Here is a 21,518-nt window from a genome sequence, read left to right on the forward strand (position 1 = left end):
TGCAACACTTGCATAAAAAGTTGTTTGCACTCACCTGGATCTAGTCTACCACATCTCTCTAGATCCTGTGCCTCTCCACTATTCTCTTCATCCGATTAGCATGTGATATAAATGGCTTTATCACTGCTCTGTTATGTCAATAACATACCATATATGTGGAGAACAACATGCTCATCCCTCAGGTGACCGCTGAGCAAGCCAGTCTGATTCACACACCAGATTCCTGTTCTCATGGTGATGAATAATTATTTTGTGTGGTCATTGGAGTGGTCGTTGTGAGACCATTCTAATGGGTCTGAAGGTCTCTGTACTTGCTGGAAGTGTGAACTTACGGGGCAGAAGGTGGGTAAGACGACAAGGTGGCAGTCCACTAATGGACAGAGTAGGATTCTCATTATCCTGTGACTGGTCTGCAGCAAGCATGAACTGCACTGGATGTGTGAATAAATTAGGGAAACACCTACATACCTTTTTTTGCAAATGTAAAAGTGGTTTGTGCTCCTTAAAAGGCATCTGGAGGCTCAAAAGTTCAGATGCCAGTATTGGAATGACATCTACCATTTTTGAGCTGGTGTTGTGGTTTCTTTAAAATTTGGCCATAATCTGTATTTTAATTTGAAGAACAATTAAACTTCATGCACAAATAAAAAGCAGATCAAATACTAGAGAATCTCTATTGGATTTCTAAGCAGGCTAGAAAGTGCAAAATTACGTCAATAAATCAACAAAGTGTAGACTGTAGACGGTTTTTCTCTTGTTTCAGCAGGACTGTGAAATATATGACACCTTCCACCAAACACATTTTGGTGGTGGGAGCGGTGGTTTGGCAGAAAATTCAAATCCTACCTTAATCTTTAAATCCACTCCTGTATCTCAGTCCTCCTGTGAAGAGCAGCAGCTGTGAAATAGTCCAGAGACATCAGTGTTCAAACTCCTCTGAAAAAGATGCAGGCAGCTCACCTCACACTCTGACAGGTTCTTCTCATAGTTGCACCAATTTTAAACCAATGGTATTGACTTCAAAGCAAGATTTAACTTGATCTACACTTGTATGAGTGATGAATAAAACCCGCTCTTGGTTCAACAGTTTGGACAGCTCAGACGTGGTTCAGCTTAGAAACTTAGCACCATCAGTAAGAAACTTTTATTTGAAAAGGAAAGATTAAAGTCTGCAGAAGCTGATGAGGATACCAGGAAAAGCAGGCATGGCAAGTCACTGCCTGGAAAGCCAAACATTATTCACAGTTCAGGTCCTCAAAGTCTGCAGCAGCTAGTGCACTTTCCTGTAGACCCAGAGGACAGAAACTAACAGAACAGAAGGAATGATGTAAAAAGGCAGGAGAAGCAGATGCAAGGAAACACCTTGACAAGTAAGATAAGCACAGGAAATGAAGGCTCTCTAAAAGATGAGGTGGGATAAAGGCACAGGAAAGGACAAACAATTCAGTTATTCTGTCAAACAGACCTCTGGAGTCTTCCCAGGGCATGAAGGTCAATCAAGATTCTGGTAAGATAGCAGGGTGTTGGAATTACAGCTTACCAACAAAAAGTTAGTGTACCCGTACTTACATTTCCACTGCATTACAAACATAACATCTCGAGCAATTTTTATTTATGGAAGGCAGTTCCTCTTCAAAAACATCTAAAACAATTACAGAGAACTACATCTCCAAAGAATATGAATGCCTGAGGATGGAGTATATTATATGAAATATGCGACTCTTAGGTTAAATGTGCTAATTCCCTAATAGGTACTCCATAAGTTTTTTTTCCTAAGCCTACTAAAACGAAGCCTCCAAGAGACAGCCAACTCTAAATGTATTTACACTGAAATAAAGCTGGAAGAACTCCACTGAAATTACACTGGAGGAAAAGCCAGTGCTAGACCATAACTAAATTCCATGGGGAAAATCTAGGAGTCTGTAGTTCCTGGGAGTTTTACTATTACATTACTGGAGCAGGGATTTCTCCCCAAATGTTCCCCAAGCCCATAGATAGTCAGCCTATATTCTCTCTAATGCGTAAGGGATGGAAGAAATCAGAAGAGAGCATATAATAAATCAACTGACAGTCTCTGAAAAATAGCTGTCCTGTCTCCTTAATACGAGAGAGAGTAATGTTCTGAGGGCAAGAGGAATTTGGCTTTAGACAGACAGAAAACATTCCCCTATAGGGGGACAAAAAGTGATTGTTGTGAAGCTTAATCAATCTCAGGCCTCTCTTTGAGGGAAATAGCATGTTGCCTGCAACAGCACGTGTAATAATGTTTGCTGAAATACAAACTATGGCCATATACCCTGAGATGGAAGGTCAGAAGTCAACTGAGGATTTGGCCACAGATGTTTGGCAATAGAGATCAAAACGCAACACATCAAATTCAGTACTTTTCCTTGAGGAACAGGTTGTAGAAATTTCTCAGTCCATCTCCTCGGCAGTAAGTGCGCTCACCCTGCATGTAACAAAGCTGTACATCACAAATTGCCAGGTAACTCAAAGACACAGTTCACATTTCCTAATTTCTCCCCTTCTTGTGCCTGAGAATAGTGTTTTAATATTTATATAGTGAGTTTGCTCTTATGCACCCACACAGCTCCCTTGAACCTCTGCAAAGTTTTTCAAGTCCATCTACCAAAGTGAAGAATCATACGACACCATTTAGTCCTCCCCCCAGCCCCCCAGCTCTTGATAAATGCTTTCTAAAGCTGACATCTGATATTATGGAATGTGTTGTAATCAATGCTTAAAGTTATAGCACCACTGGATTTTTATTAACTTGCACAACAACAACAACAACAAAAATCCAGCAAAAAAATAGGCCCTCATAACCAATCAGCCTTGTTATATCCTGAAAGCTGCTTTAACAAGCAGGGAGTAATACAGTGTAATTGGTACGCCACAATTTAATTGTTCTGTTCTTAAATCTAATATTGCAGCTGTGGGTTAAGTTTACACCAGAGCTTTCAAGAGAACATGAAAGTGTGGTACATCTGTGCAACAGAAAGCTAAACATCTCTCATCTGATGTGTTTACAATGACATTTGATAGCGTGGAATGGTTTGAAGTTCATTCTTAAAGCTACAGAACTACTTTTAAACACTGCAAAAAAGGGAAAAACCCTCCAGTCTCCTCCTAACAACTCAGCCCACATAAGCCTGATGATAATGCCACTTCAGGCATTGCAGGGAAGTTGCAGGCTACAACATCTCCTTCAAGCGTCTTTGTGCTTTTGTCATTTGAGCAATGAAAAAGGGGACAAGGACATCTTCCCCCTCAGATGACACAGTCAATTATATGAAAAACAAACCACTTTAAGAAGTCTGCAACGAGACAAGTAAAAGAACCCCTGACATGCACAAAGCAGGCAAGAATATTTCAAGAAATGTTATGAAATGGATAGCCTTAGTTTAGAGATGGCAGAGTTTTCAGTTTAACAGGTGGCAGAACGGCTTATGATATCTTGAACTTTACATTCTGTATACCTAACAGCTTCAGCATTATGTACTTGTTAGTGAATTTATTAAGCCCATAAGTAGTTCAAGAAACTTAGGAATGGGCCCATAAATGTCATCTGCAGTTTGTGAACTGCAAGTATCTGACTGTTTTGATCAAGGTTTTTACAGGAAAGTTAAATGGTTATTAAAATTATTTACTACTGCTACATGAAAAGGGAGCAAGCCTGCTGAAGAACTTGTGTTGTGATAAGATGTGGAAGGCTGTAGGTCAAATGTGTTAGCAGAAAAGCATTTCCATTTATTTCTAAGCCCAAACTTGTGTGCATTACGAAGATTATTGTGTATTTAAGCGGCCGAGAAAGGGTCTGTGGAAGGGAGGAAACATTTTCCCTTTCCCATAATCTGCTGTCAGAGATATTTGATCTGAGGAGGCTACTACTTTTCTTGTTCTCAGCATTAGCTGCCTTCTAACTTTTTCTGTCCTTGGAGAAATGCATGATAGGGAAATTAAAGAGGTCACTTTCTGCTCTTTCCTCTGTAGCAATCTAAACCAATGTCTTGGTTTATGCTCTTCAACAGACAAAGGTCAATTTAACTGACAAAGCTCAGTTATACTAGCATACTACACTGGAATCCATTCAGCTTTTAAACTTTTTTATTTCAGTCACAATTAAGACTATCTGAAGCCTCTTCATAAAAAGGGGCCATAACATAAGCTGTACGTTAGCAACTCCACCAATGGGATGCTTTCTTTCTCCATTAAAAATACCACAAGAAGGATCGATCTCCTGGGGAGGCAAATCTGTATCAATATTTCAGTCTGTTGAACATAGAAATTTGATACAATAAAATGCAACAACCAAGCTTCCCCTCCTCTCAATTAACTGTGAACCAAAAATTGTCCTTAGAAGGGAAGAAATGCATTCATATTTTTTAGTTTTGGGGTTTTTCCCCTTTCATAGCATCGTAATGTTCTCTTCATGGGTGGAAAACTTAATCTTCAAGTTCAAACCTAGTTTCTTCATACAGTTCAGGATGAGCTGACTTGGAATACCGGGAATACTTCAGCTGTAGAAAATCACCCAATTCATCCAGAGCTTTCAAAACCTGTAAGACCATTATACTGTATCAATTCTCTTGGAAAAGACTTGAGGTTCTTCTACTTTATAGCAGAACAACAAGATCATAAAAATATCAATTAAGGAAAGTTTGAAGTGCAAGTTTTGCTTTCATTCTCCTGTAGTGAGAATGTCAGTGCAGTCACAGATGTACAATAGCACGCACGAGAACAGAATTTACCCCTTCAGTACATTATGGTTTATTAGTCAGTTCATTAATTGAACACAGATGAGAAAAACAGATCTTTTCCAAGAAGCACAGGAAGACAACATTCCAGATAAAGTGTTATCTTTGTTTGTGAAAAAGGCATATGCAAGGCAATATTTCAGCATTTCCCTGCAGATCCCAAAGACTGGAGTTGTCACTGCATTTTCTTAGATGGGACTCAGCCCACAGTGTTGATCAGAGTTATCATAAATACCCAGAATAGGTTTAGTTATTTTTTACTTCATTCCATTCTCTGCTTGTATTAATATCACAGACATAATTAATGTTGTATTAACATTGTAATGCAGTTTGCCAAACTGTGTCCTTAGCTCTTGGTAGGTTCAAAAAGTAGCCAGGGAACTCTGTACTATACAGAAGCAGCTCAATGTCTGGCAGCATCTGAGCCACATTCAAGAGAAGCCACCCTTTTGGTACCAAAGAATAGTGCAGCGATTTTGATTTTGAGCCTGTTTCTGTTTAGCCACTGAAATAAGATTAAGAACAAAAAAATACAGTATTTTGGTAATAGTTTATGCAGAGAGATAGCTTCAAGGTCATTAAGGAAATTATTTTTGGGAGTTTGCCCATCCCACGGATCTTTCTTTCTCTTAGTTCCAGGTCAGGATTCAAAATGAATTTTGCTGAAGGGAAAATTTTTCATGGTACTTGTTACCTGTTGTTACACTGGATTTAGGCATATTCACAAAGTGTTTGCCCTAAAAATCTTTCCATCTGCATGTAATTAAAATTGGGGCATTTCCACTCCCCCATAGTGAAGGACATTTAAAAAGAATGCTACAAACACTGTGGCAATGATCCCAATTTCAAAGCAAAAATAAAGAGTGTTCAAGAATGATGGCCAGGGAGTGTATCAGACCTTCACTGGTACCAGGAAGCAGCAATGTGCAGGCACCAGGAAGTGAAATTGTAGTGATGGCTCAAAAATGTAATGGGTATGATGTTACATTTTGGGGGGAGAAGGGGGAGCAAAGCAAGGTAGCAACCTTAAGCGATTAATCTTCAGATTAACTTCATTGCCTCTTACTAGTTACATAATCCAAAGTTCATATAATCAAACAGCAAAAGACAACAATGACACATAGCTATGCACTGCTCTATGCCATTTTATCTTTAGGATATTACACCCTGCTAATAACTACTGTGCCTTTAAGAGCAGCAGGAATTTTACACTGCACATATGCAAGGCAGATTTTTCAATGTTGCTTGAGAGTGGTGTAGATTGGCATGGGAGCTGGTCAGCCAGGCAGGGCTCTGGCCTCTGATTACATATGAATATCAGGATTCAAATGGAGAGCCAGGAACTCTCTGCAAGCACAGGTGCTTGCCTACACAAAGGAGTGGTGTCTTCTATTCAAATATGTTATGTGTTCACAAGTTTTCTGCTCTGAGCATCATACTTGTGCAAAGAGAAGAAAAAGAAAGCCTTAATTTTACTGTTAAGTCTCAGTGTTGCCTGCCTGTAAGTTGGCATAGTTTGAGAATGAATGAGCCTATATTAAACCAAGCCAAAAACACCTTCGGCAAGAGAGGGAGATGGAAAATTTCAAATAGTTTCTTTTAAACACATTTATGATTATGTTGAAATGGAGGTTTATGATGGAAATCTCAACAAACTCTTAATAGTGTTTCTGGTATCAGGGAAAGATACAGAACTGAGACAGGCCAGACAGCACCAATTAACCCTCATTAGGTTCCAAATACTGTTTGCAGTTTCCACCTGTACCCTCAAGGCTGTCCCATATACTACTTCTGCAATTTAACCAACACGTGGAAATATGTAATGAAAATAAGGGTATGGAAAACCTGATTTGCAAGTATTTCCATAATGCTTCTTGTTTCCTACTCTGATAGTTTTGACCTAGTAGTTAACTTTTGCCCTGCTGTGCTCTTCATGTAGGTCTTTATTAGTTATGACAGATTTGGTCACTATTAGAAAGGGAAGAACATAGCAGGTTAAGTGTCCCATAATTTATTTTTTAAAATAAAATATATAAGGCTAAAATGCCTTTAAAGAACAAGTGACAAGACCAGAAAAACAAATGTAAAAATGAATTACTGAGATTCAAAGTAACAGACACACTGCTTCTCCCAACCCCCTTTGCATCTGAAGCTAATTTCAGCAGGACATCTGCTGTACTTACCGTGTCTAACATCTCCCGTGTATGTGCAGCTGACACACAAAACCGAGCCCTGGATTCTGTGATAGGAGTAGCTGGAAACCCAACCACAACCACCCCGATATTTTTTTCTAACATGCGTCTTGCAAAAGCCCTAGGGGGAGAAGAAGAAGAAAAAAAAAAAGTAAATTATCTCCAATAACCTGACCACAAAGAGAAAATATTCAAGTACAATAAAACAATGGGTAAAATCCTGTCTTCAGTTGAAGTGGATGGTAATATTCCCACTGACTTCAATAAGAGTCAGAATTTTACCAGTAGGACTGAGATTCTTTGCTGTTTAACAGCTCCTGAAGCAAAGAGGGTGTCAAAAACTAGCAGTGTGATGGCAGAGAGAGGCAGCATCATCATAAAATTGGATTGATTCATTTGATTCATTTATGTCAATCAAAGGGCTTGGGTGCAAATCAAAGTGTGAGGGTGTTCACGGTCCCTAAAAACTAATAAAGTTGGGCCTCTGGAAGGTATGAGAGCTGCGTTCCTTCACATCAACAAGAACAAAACAGTCTGTGTGATGGGCTTCTTGTTCCCACAACTGCTCTGTCAGTTTAGGAACCTAGAGCAGCTATCCAGCCTGAGTTACATGCAAAGGCTCCCTACAGTTTGACCCTTTTGTTATGCTACTACTGACTTCTGATCTGCATGTTCAGTTCAATACACAAGTGCTGCTTGATAGGAACTAAATGGTAAAACAATTTATCTATGCAAAGACAGTTCAAATATTGGATGGGGGGAAAGAATGTCCATCCCAAACCATTCATACATCAAGGGCAATACATCTGTTTTAACCATTAAAAAATAAAATAAAAGCAAGTCCAAAATGCTATCAAGAGTGTTATTCCAGAACAAGTTAAAAATGTTATGCACATCTGGAAAATTCTTAAAATTCTGAATACCGAACAGCTCAAAACTAAGTCCAGGACTAAATTTAAAATAGAGCATATTTAAATGATGCAGTCACCTAACAGAGTAAGTTTCTCTTGTGAAGCATTTACCAAACATAATTACATTTTTCACAGTTTATACCAAATAACCCATGTTATTTGAATGGTGTTTGTTTTGCCTATGAGTTTTTTCAGTACTTACCCTATCTTACCAGGCATGAAAAGGAGCAAGGGGACAACAGGAGAATCATCATTGCCATAAATGATGAAGCCCATTTCGTGCAGTCTTCGCCTGAAGTATCTTGTGTTTTTCCCTAGCTGGTGTACTCGTTGGAGCCCTGGAATGAGTCAGTTGGGAGAACAGTCAGTGCAAAGATCATAGCAGGAGTTCAGTAAAAGGGACTAGAAGTAGGACTGTTGGTAACATTTCTGAAAAGTTTGGATGAGAGGTATATGTTGCTATTTGATTCAGAAGAAAAAACATGGAATGAGGTAAATGCAACTATGTTGATTACTATGGCATTTTATCTGATTCGTAATGGTGGCACAGATGACTGATATTCCTGTACTCACAAGATGCATTCCCACAGGCAGAAATAATATGTCTTCTGTGGATATAGACTGGTGAATGGTTTCCTTTACTGTATTCATGGAATAGAGTCTACCGAATGACTGGTACCCACAGAGAAGAAGTTGTGGGTCTCTGTGGATACACGACATTCAATAGAGTAATTTCTTTTCCAACATAATGCACTATAAAGGGAAACAACTTATGTCCACAGAAAGAGATCTTGATACAAATGTCATTATATCCATTTGGTTGTTTTTCTTCTGATTAACAATGCTCTACAGTGCTCTTCTCACATTTTAGCTAGTTCTGTGTGCATACATGGGTTATTTTTTCTGTGGCTGTAATGAAGTTTAAAGTAGAAAATGCTGCATTTTGGGTCAGCCCAAACAGATGCTTTTGTTGCAATTTTTCAGACAAAGAAAAAGCATATAGTAGACTTTGCTTATACACCAAGTCCGATCATCTATATTTTGTTGCCAATAATCAGCGTATCTCCAGATATTCTAATATGCATCTACATATCTAATCCCTTCTTGAATTCCCCTAAGTTTTTGTTCTGAATGACTTTCTATGGTAAGGTCAAGGTCCGTTCCCTCCTCATCTTCTTTCACGACGTAAACCAGGCATGCTCAAAGGGAGCATGTGACAATCCCATGGTATGCTTCCCCTTTTCTCTAGATGCTGTGGAAGAATCCACCCACGTCGAGCATCCGTTCTGCACATTTTGCCATTTACATCAGATAACCCATGCACTCACATTCATAGGACTCCCTTCAGCTACATGCAATCATTGACAGAGCAGGTAAATTGTGGAATTATGTACAATCATTACTGTACATGTTGTTACAGCAAGGAAAGTCCCCAGCTGATGAGAAGCTTTGGCTCTGGGGCAAGAAGCCTGATTTTTAAAGGAATTCTGGTTGATCCAAGAGAAGCTGTTTTAACTTTTGTATTGCCTAATCTTTGGTATCTCACCGAACCACTGTATTTACACCAGTAATGTCCTGTAGCATGGACCACAGGTTCTGCTGTTGATATGGCACAGACTTCGCTCATTCCTGAAGATCTGAACCACTGCTGTGATGCGATTATCCCAAGTGCACAGCAGTGGGGTGATCTGCAGTGGCTGGGCAGGCAGAGGGAGCGTGCTCCTTCCTTGTGGTGTGCTTCCAGGGGCGTGCTCCAACCCAAACTTCCTCCTTGTCACAATCTTACCTTTCCTTGTATGAAAGTCACCAGGAACACCTTGCTGTCTGTCTCAGTAACCACCTACTGAATGATGATTACTTATGCGGTCCCCATTCATTCCCCATGTCCGGAAGGGGCATATGACACTCAAATCCCCTTTATTCTCAGCCCTTATTGTTCAATTAATCTAACTGTCCTGTCCATCCACCAATCTTTGATTGTTCATGATTTGAGGAATGCAGGCTTTGTTGCTATAATCAGATTATTCTTTAGCAGCCCTGATTTGGATTCTGCAGATTTTCATTTCCTACTTCTCCCCCTTCAGACTGCATCTAACTCTTTCTTTTCTTCTAAGACTACTATTTCTTAAAAGGTAACCAGTGTAGTCCCTTTTGCATGAACCTCAGTTCGTAAGGAACAGCAAACAGCATTATTCTGCAGTCCCTGAGTGAAATTATATTGTTAGAAAAAAAATAGGAAAGAGTGGAAAAGAGTATTATAAAGATGACTTGAAAAAGAAACATTGTCTTTTGGTCCTTATTTGCATAACTTATGCATTAGAAAAGCATCTGAAAGATTTTTGGTTTCTAGGGTATGTTTCTACACTTGTTTATTTATGCATTTTTAAACAGAGCACCAAGCTTTACCTTCCTAATTTAAGCAGCTGGCACAATGGTAGGCTGGAAAACTGTGAATGCAAAACAAGGAGAACAAGGGGAATTTACTCAGACACAAAGCTGAGATACAGAATATCTTAATATTTCTTCTAAGAGCTTTCTTGTAAGTCCTTGAGAGGACTCAGAATCAAAAAATTAGCTACTTAGTTTCTCTGTCTTCTTATTTTGTTATTATTACCTCAGTATCATCGCCTGACGACAAAATTTAATCATTTTGGATTTTTGATACAAGTTCTCTGCTCTGCACTGTCCCTATTGTCCCAGACCTCATTCAGTCACTAATCCACTGATGTGCCCCCCAGCAAAACTGACAGGAGAGTTGAAAACAATTATTTTTAATGAATAAAAAAAGACAAAAAACAGCAGAGAAAAATGTGCTCGAAAAGTCAGCTCAGCCTTTTGCAGTGTCTCTAAGAGGGTGGTTTCTAACAAGCGCAGTTGCTTCCCTACCTGTTAGCAACATGGTTGCGCTAGCATGCAAAAGGAAAGAGCCACACTCCTCATTACTTCATCTCTATCTGTAGGTGGGGGTGAGTGTTATGTCCTTACCCTAGCCATAACTGTCATATTTCATGAGCTGGTCAATATATGTACCACTCTCCAATACTGCAAGGTGCTGACAGGGCTGGTGCCACCTCCCCCATCGTACCCCCACTACCTCCCCAGCATCAGTACTGATGTTCATACAATCATGCAACAAATCAAGCCAATTCCTTGATCTGCCTGAAGAGTGGCCTGACCAGAAAGAAAACCACCGAAACAGCATCAGCCAGGTCAATTCTATTAACCTAATCACTGGACAGCTGCACAAACACTAGTGCCTGCACAGCAGAGCTGGCGAGCACACATGGCAAGAGTGGAGTTTAGTGGGACACATCTCTCATCTACACACTTATCTTTCATTTTCCTCCCGTTCATCAGCCCATACTTTCAACATCACTTAGATTATGTCACCAGACACGAACACTGAAGTCTCCCAGTACAACTCATTTCCTCTTTTTTCCTTTAAAGTTGCCTTTGTACATATGCATCTTGTTTTCACTCTTAATTTACTTTTTCATTTTACTTTTCATCCTGTTCATTCACTACTTTCTGCTGTGACCATGCACTGATTAGATGCTTGTTCCCTGATTTCCTGTCTTCCTCCTTGTAACCACAACAGCTAGTTCAGCATTTACAGCTGTTACTACCTTTGGCAGATCTGTCCTCATACCACATTTTGCCGCAGTACCTGCTGTTCTTCCTGTTCCCTCTTGGCTAAGGTGGGGATCACCACACCTACATAAATCTCTTTTCCACTAATCATTTCTGAGCATATATAGGTTTAAACAAGATCTGCTGCTTCATCTGTTCTGTATCTTCTCTAGTCAAGGTTCTGTCAATGTTCTGGCTGGGAAATTTATAGGGAAACTGGGACTTGCTACACAGTGATCAGTGTTTTGCTGAACAAATTAAAAGATCTCATAAAACCAGTGCATTTGTAACTTTATGCACAAAACTGCCCACGCAGACAACCTGTTAGTTACAGTTTCAGTCATTCAGTTAAAAAAATTCATTGGAAGAGATCTGCTGGGTTAGAAAAGGCCACAAATAGTTTAACCATCTCTCTAATACTGCTAAAACAAAAACAGCTGTGCCAGAGCAAGGAAAACAAATGAAACACAAAAGCATCCTACTACAAAGCCTTCCAGTCACTAATAAAAACAATAGTCTGTGGTATTTCCAAAAATATTTTTGGTGTAGTAGATCTCAAAGAACCATGAGGAAATATTGAGGAGGAGGAGGAGAGATGGGGACAGGGGAGATGGCAAGGAAAGGGGGTTAGAGAAGAACTGCAGAGTAACATGTCTGAAATCTGAGAGAAAGTTTTCCCCTCCTAGAGTTTGTAAAAATGTTATTTGCACCTCTGAATGCCCAAATTAGAAGGAAGAAAGGTGGGGGAGTGACCTGAAGTGGGGGCTCAAAACCACTGCTGCTTCTTGCTATCTTAGCAGCCCTGAACTAGCTTCCAAACTCTCAGTCTACAGCATTTGAAACTACTAGACTTTCAATTAGGGAAAGTTTTCATAAATGCAGATGTTCTTGGCGTTTAATACTTGCTGCCCTCTCCTTTCTATTCAGCTGTTTACCACAAAGCTGGAAACAAACTGTCAGCCATTCAAAATTCCAGGCCCTTCAGTATTTATCAAACCATATGCGCTGAGCCTAGAGTTGATCATTTTGTCTCTATTTCTTATTTTAGGTGCCAGAAATGTAGACTCTGAAGTAAGACAAGGAACCCAGCAAAGGAAACATTGCAGCTCAAAGAGGAGTTTTGGGCAACCTCTCAACCCCGACAAAGTTGAACACCTCTTCCTTTTCCAGTCCTCCCTTGCTAAATCTATATCCTCAATGACTTTGTGATGGGACAGATCCCCTTTCAAGAACGCCTGTGGAACTCATTTCCAGAAAGCCAATGCTGATGCAAAAGAGCCACTTCTTTAATTTAGCAACATCCCAAAATAGTAATGTCATTTGCAGGGATACATTAAAGAAGCAAATAAAAGATCAGAGCATTCACATACATCTGGAGGGAAAAAAAGCACATTAGGAGACAATTGCTACACACACTGTATTTGTGGGTGGGTGCCTGGGAGGAACCTATTTCTTTACCAAGTGTCAACACTTTCCTTTTTGATGTTAAGCTTTGTGGTCAAAGACCACATACATGCATCATATATACACAGCCATCTTATATGCTGTCCTGATAAGAGTAACAAAAACCTTAAAGTTTGTAACTGTGTTTCAACGCTCTTTTTCTTTCATTTATGAGACCCTCCAAAGTCAGATAAGGAGGCAGATCTGAGCAAAATGTTTATTTTGGTCTAACTGGCCCAATTCTTCCTCCACCCTGCAGATTAAATCAGCGTAAGAGTTATGGAATTCAGTTTAGAATCAGATCTTAGTCCAAATTTCACTTGGGTACGTTTAACCAAAGATGTTGCATTTAACAAGAATTTTCTTTAATTCTTGAGGCTGTGATCTTGCATCCCTTAGTCCTGCTAACCTCCTTCTCTTTTGAGTGAAAATCTGCAGACTCAGGCCTATGAGCTAAAATGTTATAATTGTATCTTTCTGAGTACAAGTGCTGCCTCTGCAGCACTAATTACAGCATCAGGGCCTTAGATAGTAAGTATATTTGTTCAAAAATTCTTAGCTATGGAAAATTCTTGAGGATTTACGGTCTTCACTGTCTATGCAAAGAGCATATAGCACAGCGTGCAGGTTATGCCAGACAGTTACGTTCCATGAAACATGTGAGCAACAATGCAGCGTATGTTCAAAGAAAACAGGGACTGGGAGAATTGACCTTTAGCTGGCTAATTAAAAGGAAGCCTACTACTGCTTCAGAGTTTGCAGCTAAGGTTGAACATGTCCTTGTGAAGAGCTCTACATCTTTTTATTAGCTGAATGCAAAGGGAAGGAAAAGAAGGGAAGCTGAAGGACAAAGCATTCTTAAATTTCACAAGTTATCTTCACAGTGCTTGGAATATATAGTGATATCTAACCAGTTTACTGTGATTTCACTGAAATAGAGGATTAATTACCTGGATTGTCCAACGAAAACTGATATTTATTGCAGTCCACCTACTGCTGGAGAATTTTGAGTTTACATTTGTTACACTGCTTTAAAAATATTTATTTTATTGCAAAGTTCTAAAGTGCTGGCAATTCTGGGAAAAGTGCTGATTATATTTTATTTGACACGCACTATTGCATATTACCAGTTTTAGCTCATTAACTTTTCCAGGCTTTTAAGAGGCTTTATGGCTCACAATTAATATGGTTTAGTTTAAGAACAAAACAAAGAGAAGGCAAGAGAGAAAGAAATGATAACAGATAGATGGTTTTTCTCACAATTTCTTTGAAACAACAGGCTCTTGAGAGAGTCACTATGACTAACAGACTCAGTGGTGCTTTGTCATTGCCCAGGGCCAGGAGTGCCATGTGGTCCCAGGAGCAGAGCAGCAGCCAGGCTGCTCCCGCGTGCTCAGGAGCTGCCGGGACCCATCAGGTTAGGGGAGACCCTAACCGTACCCCTTCGTGGGAGGAGGAGACCCCCACTTCGACCCACGACAGGGCTGTCAGGGAAAGAAAAAGCACCGTCGCAGTGCTATGGCTACAAACCTGCTTTTGCTGAGGGCTTTGGAAGCTGCTCTGGAGCTTGACAGAGGACGACATCGTGACTACGAGCCTGAGGGCTGATCTCTAGCGGGCGTTAACTGGCAGAGCTCCACACGCTTCAACAGAGCTCTGCTGTTTATGCCAGCTGAGGGCCTTACCGGGGCAGCCAAAGAAGTAGTAAAACTATCAGGTCTTTGCAACGAAAGCTTATCTTCCTCTTCCAGAGACGTCTGCTTTTCAATCCTGAAAGCTTTAATAAGCAGAGAAGCTGGCTGCATTCAATTCTTGCACAAACATTTTACCTTTGAACTCTTCCTGTAGGCTTCTAACCTTGGAAATTCTGACTCAGTATATTGAAAACAGGAATAAGCAACCTGTAGCCTTTCATATCAAGATCTCAGGTGTATTTTAATTGCTGGAGAGCTATTGTTCCAGAGAAGATAATCCCACATTGTACTTTCCTTTGGCACACAGTGGACTCTTCAAGACACAAATCCACCTGCTTTAATCTTCTCCAGCTGTTGTTTCATTGGGTCTTTTTAGATAATTAGTTACACAATCAAACTTTTACATACTGGTGTCAGTGTGTCTCTTCAATCTGTGTTCCTTGGATGCAGAACTCTACTCCTTGCCCTCCCCTACTAACAACTAGATAGTAAAAAGCAAACTTTCATAGGCTGAAAAAAATTTGGAAAACAATAGCTCTTCCCCACTAAACTGTTGCAGATGGACAGATTTTCTTTTTTTCCTCTGATTCCATTATAAGAGTAACACACATGTATCCCATGTGCATTAAATCACAACTAGAATGCTATAAAACTGGGGTGCCTAAAGGAAATATGTTCTCAGATAAAAAATCTTTATAAAAAATAACTTTGCTATGAACTGGGGAGAAGTGAAGACATTTTCTTCTACAATCTAATGCCAACTATAAACCTAGTAATGTCAACTTAATTCAGCTGCTAAATAAGCCCTTAAGGACTTATTTAGTCAGTGCAATTTTAACTGTGAACTGCTGCAAAACACTTTCCAGAGCTGACTACAGGAAGAAAAAGTGGCAATTTCAGCTGAAGTAGAGAGGACAGAAATGGTACAGACAGTGTCTTTTTTGCTTTATTTCTCGAATAAGTCAAATATACCTACTCGGTCCCTTATCTATACTCAAATATATAGTGTTGCATTCAGTGTCCTGCACAAATGCAGGGACATGGCAGCCAGCCTTGGCTGAGCCTTATTTACTCCCAGCACAGGTGATTAATCACAAAGCATGTCTAGTCCCTCCGCTGAAAGCCGGCCAGCATGCAACGCACTCCATCTGTATCACATTAGGTGTTTTTGAAATGCCAGTGATCTAAACGCAGTTAGAAAAGGCAGTTTTCTCCTTTGTGCTCCTCAGGCTGATAACAGCGCTGGATTCCTTGCGCAGTGGCAAGCAGCATCTGGAGCTGAGAAGAGATCCTTGAGCTCTGCTTTCTTGGCAGCAAAGATACCTTTTAAAGATGACGACTGCACTGTGGAGCTGTGTGTTACTGCCTCTAGGGAAAGTGTGACTTTCTTTTCAGGGGGCAGACCCCTGCCCACTGAGCGGACTGCATGCCAGGATGCGTGGAGAGGCTCACAGTCTGGTCACATCCCTCCTCTCCCTGCTCTTAATGCTTATTTGAAAACACTGAGAGACCTATCCATGGGTAGGGTCTGCTAAGGGACTCAGCCCTGGTTTGACTACGGAAAAACTGACTTCAAACAAGGCAGAATTTGGCCAATACCGAGAGCTCTTGCAAATCTCACTGAAAACACTATTCTTCCAATGCCCCTGCTTGCAAGGATCAACAGAGCCTCTGTGTATACAGTTTGGCTTCCTTTAGAAGGCAGATCGCATGGCAGGTGGCTCCACTGGAATAGGATGTCTCACTCATTTTGAGTAAGGATGGCAGAATTTAGCTCTGTTTCATCAACAACTGCTGGGAGAACATCTGTGATGCTAGGCCCTGACAAATAGTGATAATGATAGCATATTACCATCATCAGCATCTTCACTGTCATAATGACTTGGAGCCCTAGTCATGGAGCCAATGCGATGCAAACAGGGAATAAATCCACTTAAGTGCTTTAAATGTAGGTATGTATTTAGTGGGAATATTAATTTACTTAAAATTAAGCAAGTGTTCAAGCATTCTGCTTGATGAGGGCTCGAGAGAAGCAATCATCTCAGAATGAAGCAACAAGAAGAGAATTTGAGAGGGAATGGTAAAAAGACATACTGACTGACTTTGCAAGCTGTTTCGAGCAGGTTCAAGGGGTCTGTCACTAAGTAGCTTGCAGTATTAAAGCTTAAAGGTTCAGTATTAGTTTCATGACTAGTTCAGTTTGGCACAGGTTTATTTTGTTGCAAAAGGGATTGTTCCCCTCAGCTCTGGCTGCTCAAGTCCTGGCACCAGGATTCATGCTGCCATATGGTAAATTGGCTCAGGGAACCAGTTTGGCCGTAAGCTAACCGTTTTTGGGGGGTTAGGTTATTTTTCAGTTAGATCAGTTCCCTGTTTCAGTTCATTGCATGGCTGCTCAAACACTAATGTTGGCATAAGGAAAGGGGGCAGGAATAAGGGAAGGGGCTAGGCAGGGGAGAAAGGCAAAAAGGAGGGCAAGACTGCCCTTCTCAGCAGCAGTGCTGATTTATGCCAGATAACAGTGATCCTTAACTACGGTCTTCGAATTTACAGAGGACCCTGACTGCCAAAGGTAACATTTTCAAAAGATTGCAGATTCTGCAGAGCACTGATAGCAGTAGAAAATGGAAACTGAGCATTTTAAGAAGCTGGTCCTACAGTTATACCAAAATCTAAGGCAGATGGAAATGCTTCAAAAGGGAACCTTTTAAAAACAGAATCTTTTTAAAGCCAAGCCAAAACAGAAAACATAGTATCCTGCAAATTCTTGAAATCTGAATGTGCTCAAATGCAAGAACTCAAAATCTGCTAAAAAGAAAAATGAAAGCCAGTAGCTGCAAAATGATAAACCAATCAGCACAAATGACAAAATACATATATATTTTGCAGAAACACTTTCTATCTAAACAACCTCAGGAATTACCTTTAACACCTTTTGTCATTCTGAGATGAGAGAGGACAGTAGATGCCTCAGAATATATATTTCAATTTCTCAGTGTCCCATAAAAAGCATATGAAAAATGCCTAATTGCTGTTGGTGAATTATTGTTTGCCATGCATTAAATAGAAAAAATGATGGCTTTGGAAATGCTCTCATTTGATTTTTACATCACTATAATTTATTCTTAGTCATCAAGAAAATTACTTTAGATTTTCTAGCAGTTTTAACTCTGCCTGCCCAGTGGTTCTATTTTTTACCTATCAAATTTAAGTATAAAAATATGCTTTTGGTATTCTCAGGGAGAAGGGGAAAGAAAAGGTCCAAGGTCACAGCTGGAGGGGCTGTGTTAGTGCTTTCCGTGTAAGTAAGCATACATGAAAATTTGCACAGGGTCCAAGTACTTTGAGGCAACTACAGTGTCATCGTATGGATAAAACCTCTAAAGGCAGCTGCTGAGTTTCCTGAGGTATCTCCAGTGGTGTAATGAGAAGCCACAAGGAGAATGTATAAAGAATATCTATATAATGAATTATAAAGAGTAAATACCATGGGAACTTGTGCTTCCCATATCTCCTAATGAATGAAGAGAGAGACGTTTAAGATGAAAAGGCCACAAAGGTATAATAAGACGGATAGAACTATTCTTTTGTAGACTAAATGAACTGAACTATGGAACTTAGTGCCTTATGGCATTACTAAAAGAAATACAGCTGCCAAAATTCATACACTTGTGATCAATTCAATTATACAAGCTATGATAATATCTATAAAATTATGCTACCAAGAATAAAAGTCAGTCTAGAAACAAAGGATCATAGTCCCCTCTGTCTACCTTTCTTTCCCAGACAGGAATAACTATACCTGTTAATTTGGAGGGTACCTGTTAATTTGGAGGGTACTAATGCCTGGTATTCATTCAACATTTCTTGTGATTCATTTTCTCAAGTCATAGCAGAAAACATGGCAAAAGAAGTAATAAGTGACTACGGGTTCTGCAATATCATCACAATCTATTTACTGAACTTAAGATAATGAAATTGCAGGAGATATAGATCATTCCATCATGACATAAAGTTTCATGCCTATCACGAATATTGATATGGGACCTACCAATACATTTATAGACTTTTCTTTGGGAAACACCATGTCTTCTCTTTATCTTTTTACTTTCATCAGCACAAGTTTTTTTTAAATAAGAGCCTCCCCAGCCAAATTGGAGTCTCCTGCTGCAAAGGAAGGTAAGCAGACTTTTTGCTAGTGCGCTTTCACAGCTGTTTGCTGACCAGAGAAGAATAAGGAAACCAAAGCTGCTGAGGTAACAGCACTGGTCTGAAGGGCTGTGTCTCTGCCATAGTTGCTTATAAACCCATGTGTCCTCTCCTTCCCTGTGCCAGGCCCTGTTTGCCCCAGCCTCTCCAGCCTGTCTTCTCAGCACCTTATTTTGGTCCTAACGTCCATCCCCACCACCCGCTTGTCAGCTGGTCCCTGTTGTATCTCCTTTACTTGCCAGCGTCTCTTCTCTCTTCATGCTTCCAGGCTCATCTCCCCATGGGCCAGACAGCACAGGAGGGAGGCAGGTCCCAGGCCCCAGTGCTCTCCCCGGCGGGGCTGTGCTGTTCAGGCCTGCCGGCCCTGAGCTGGAATAAGCTCTTTCACTTAGTGGATCTGGCCTTGCGCAGCCCAGCCACAGGCAGCATGGGAAGGTACGTGCTCAGATCAAGTAGCATCCTGAGAGTGCTAAAAATTTGTCACTGCTCATTTCAAGTAGAGATTTCTTAGAGGCTCACAGGACTCAGATGGTATTTCATAGACATGGCACAAATGATAACCTTGGCTATCAGAATTCAAATCATCATCCCAAAGCCTGGAGAAACTGAAGCTTTTCAGGGAAGAGAACTTTTTTTCCTAGGCTGTCAAAATCTCATATGCATATCTATGAGTCTAAGGAAAGATCGAACCTTTTCTGTTAATATGAAAAAAATAGAGCCTGAAGCAGACACCTGTTACGGATAATTTCCAGCTAAACAGTTTAGGTTTGGTAGAGTCATCTTTAAAGTGTTAGCAAGTTGAGCATAGACAGCACTACCCATTCCTTCCTTCTAATTACACTGCACCCCTGTGTCCATATGCATCCATTCATATCCTGCAGTCATGCATCCAGTAAACTGATCCTCCTTTGGAAATGCAAGCCCTGATTCCTTTTCTAACCATAAATCTTGCTAACTGGAGATAAATGAGGAAAAAATTGGAGATCAACCATTCTGATACACGTCAGAGTAAACACAAACAGTATCTCTGCATTTCTGGCCTCTGATTACTGCATTGTCCACTATATAATTCACCTAACCTACTCTTTTCTAGGTCAGCTCTTAACAGATCAGTGAAGAACAACTAGCAACAAATGGAAGGGAATGTAAAAACATGATAGCTGCGGAAATATAAGAGAAGACTGTGTGAAGTGGTAGAAAATATAAAGAGTTTTCAGAGTGGCAATTAAATGACCAAATCAATCCACCTTCCTTTGGCTTTCTATTAACCCACCTAGGAGTCAGTCATGAAATTCAGATGTAAGAACAAGATGGGTTAGCACATTTGTTGTCGCATTATTTCACACTTTTCAAGAAATACCCTGTAGTTAGTATAGAACTTTTTACCAGACTAGAATTTTATCCCCTGTATCTTTTGCAAGGACCTCTCCCTACAGGAATGCCCTCTAGAGGACAAGCCATTGTCCATTAATGGAGATCTTGAAAAGGATTCCCCCAGTCATTCAGTGGGAAGGGAAGGCCATTTGAACCAACTGCAAAATAAACTCCATTAATGATCCAACAGGTTTCCAGGAAAAAAACCAAAACCAAAAAACATTTGATCGCATTTTACGGAGGGTCCATTATCACTCTGCGGTAATTCCGATTCACTTGAAACCTCTCTGCCAGGTGTCTCTGCCACACATGTCACTACCTCACAGGGACAGCTCACATGCAGAATTCACCATTTTCAATGACAACAGAGCAAAAGAACTCAGCCAAGGCTGCTGTTGTCCTCAGAAACAAAAACATCTAAGAAGAGACAGGCCTCTCTTCCCTGAGCCACCACCTTCCTCCCTCTGATGCCAAAGCAGCATTGTAGCGTGGTCCAGCATAACATTTTTTCCTGTTTTTTTTTTTCTTGTAGTCTACAAGACAGTCTAATAAAGGAAGGCCCACATGAAAGAAAAACCAATAGACTAAAATAATGAGTCTGGTTCAGAAACATTTTTACACATCATAGCCAGTTTGCTAGCCTTTGTGCAATACTCTAAGTTGTGATATATGATTTATTAATCTGTTTTTCTATTTGTTTGTATTTCATGTTACAAGGAAAATTTTAAAGACCTTACAGAACAGTAATTTACTTCCTAAAGCATTTTCAGGAGACTTAATAAATGCTTGGTTTGTGCAGAAATACAAACACTGTGTCATTAAACAAACTGTTTCTGAAAGAGAAAATGCTGCAATCTCTTAGCCTGAAAACAGAGTCAAACACGCACATCTTAAAAAACTCCACTTGAACCAAGTCTCCTATTAGCCTGCGCTGAACTGCATGCAGAGTTATGCTAGCTGAAGGTCATTTGTAAGAGGCTTTGAAGGTTTGGAAATGTTCTGCATGTATAATATTTTACATGCGGCATCTATGAGACCCTTAAATATGTAACTCTTGGGGAGGCTTGGTGTAAGATCGCCCTCTGATGGCAAGCATTTCATATGACTAGTTCAGAAAAGAGCATTGCAGGACAAGCTGTGTGCACATTGCTGAGATGGAAGCAACATGTCAGAGCTGGTTTCTTATATCAAACAAGATGTAGACATCAGCAAATGCAAACTTGACCTTTCAGATTTCAGAGTGCAACAACAGTTCCAACTTAAATTCTCTGCCAAAATGACAAATGCATCATTTTCTCATTGTCTGCA

General features: G+C 40.2%; 1 protein-coding gene across 2 annotated transcripts in view; it reads right to left on the minus strand.

Annotated features, from left to right (window-relative positions):
- Nucleotides 1-4,100: 4,100 nt before the first annotated feature.
- Nucleotides 4,101-21,518, minus strand: part of SPTLC3 (serine palmitoyltransferase long chain base subunit 3) — a 90,472-nt gene continuing 73,054 nt past the window's right edge. The window contains exons 10-12 of one of the 2 annotated variants that reach the window (XM_067294654.1): nt 8,063-8,198; nt 6,941-7,070; nt 4,101-4,559 (exon numbers count right to left, since the gene is read on the minus strand). In XM_067294654.1, the coding sequence (XP_067150755.1) occupies nt 4,446-4,559; nt 6,941-7,070; nt 8,063-8,198 (380 nt within the window). In that variant the 3' untranslated portion in view covers nt 4,101-4,445. Of the gene's footprint in view, nt 4,560-6,940; nt 7,071-8,062; nt 8,199-21,518 lie in introns of those variants that run through there. The other variant, XM_067294655.1, reaches the window with a different exon arrangement.

The sequence above is a fragment of the Apteryx mantelli genome, chromosome 3 (assembly GCF_036417845.1).
Source record: "Apteryx mantelli isolate bAptMan1 chromosome 3, bAptMan1.hap1, whole genome shotgun sequence".
In the NCBI taxonomy this organism is placed as follows: Eukaryota; Metazoa; Chordata; class Aves; order Apterygiformes; family Apterygidae; genus Apteryx; species Apteryx mantelli.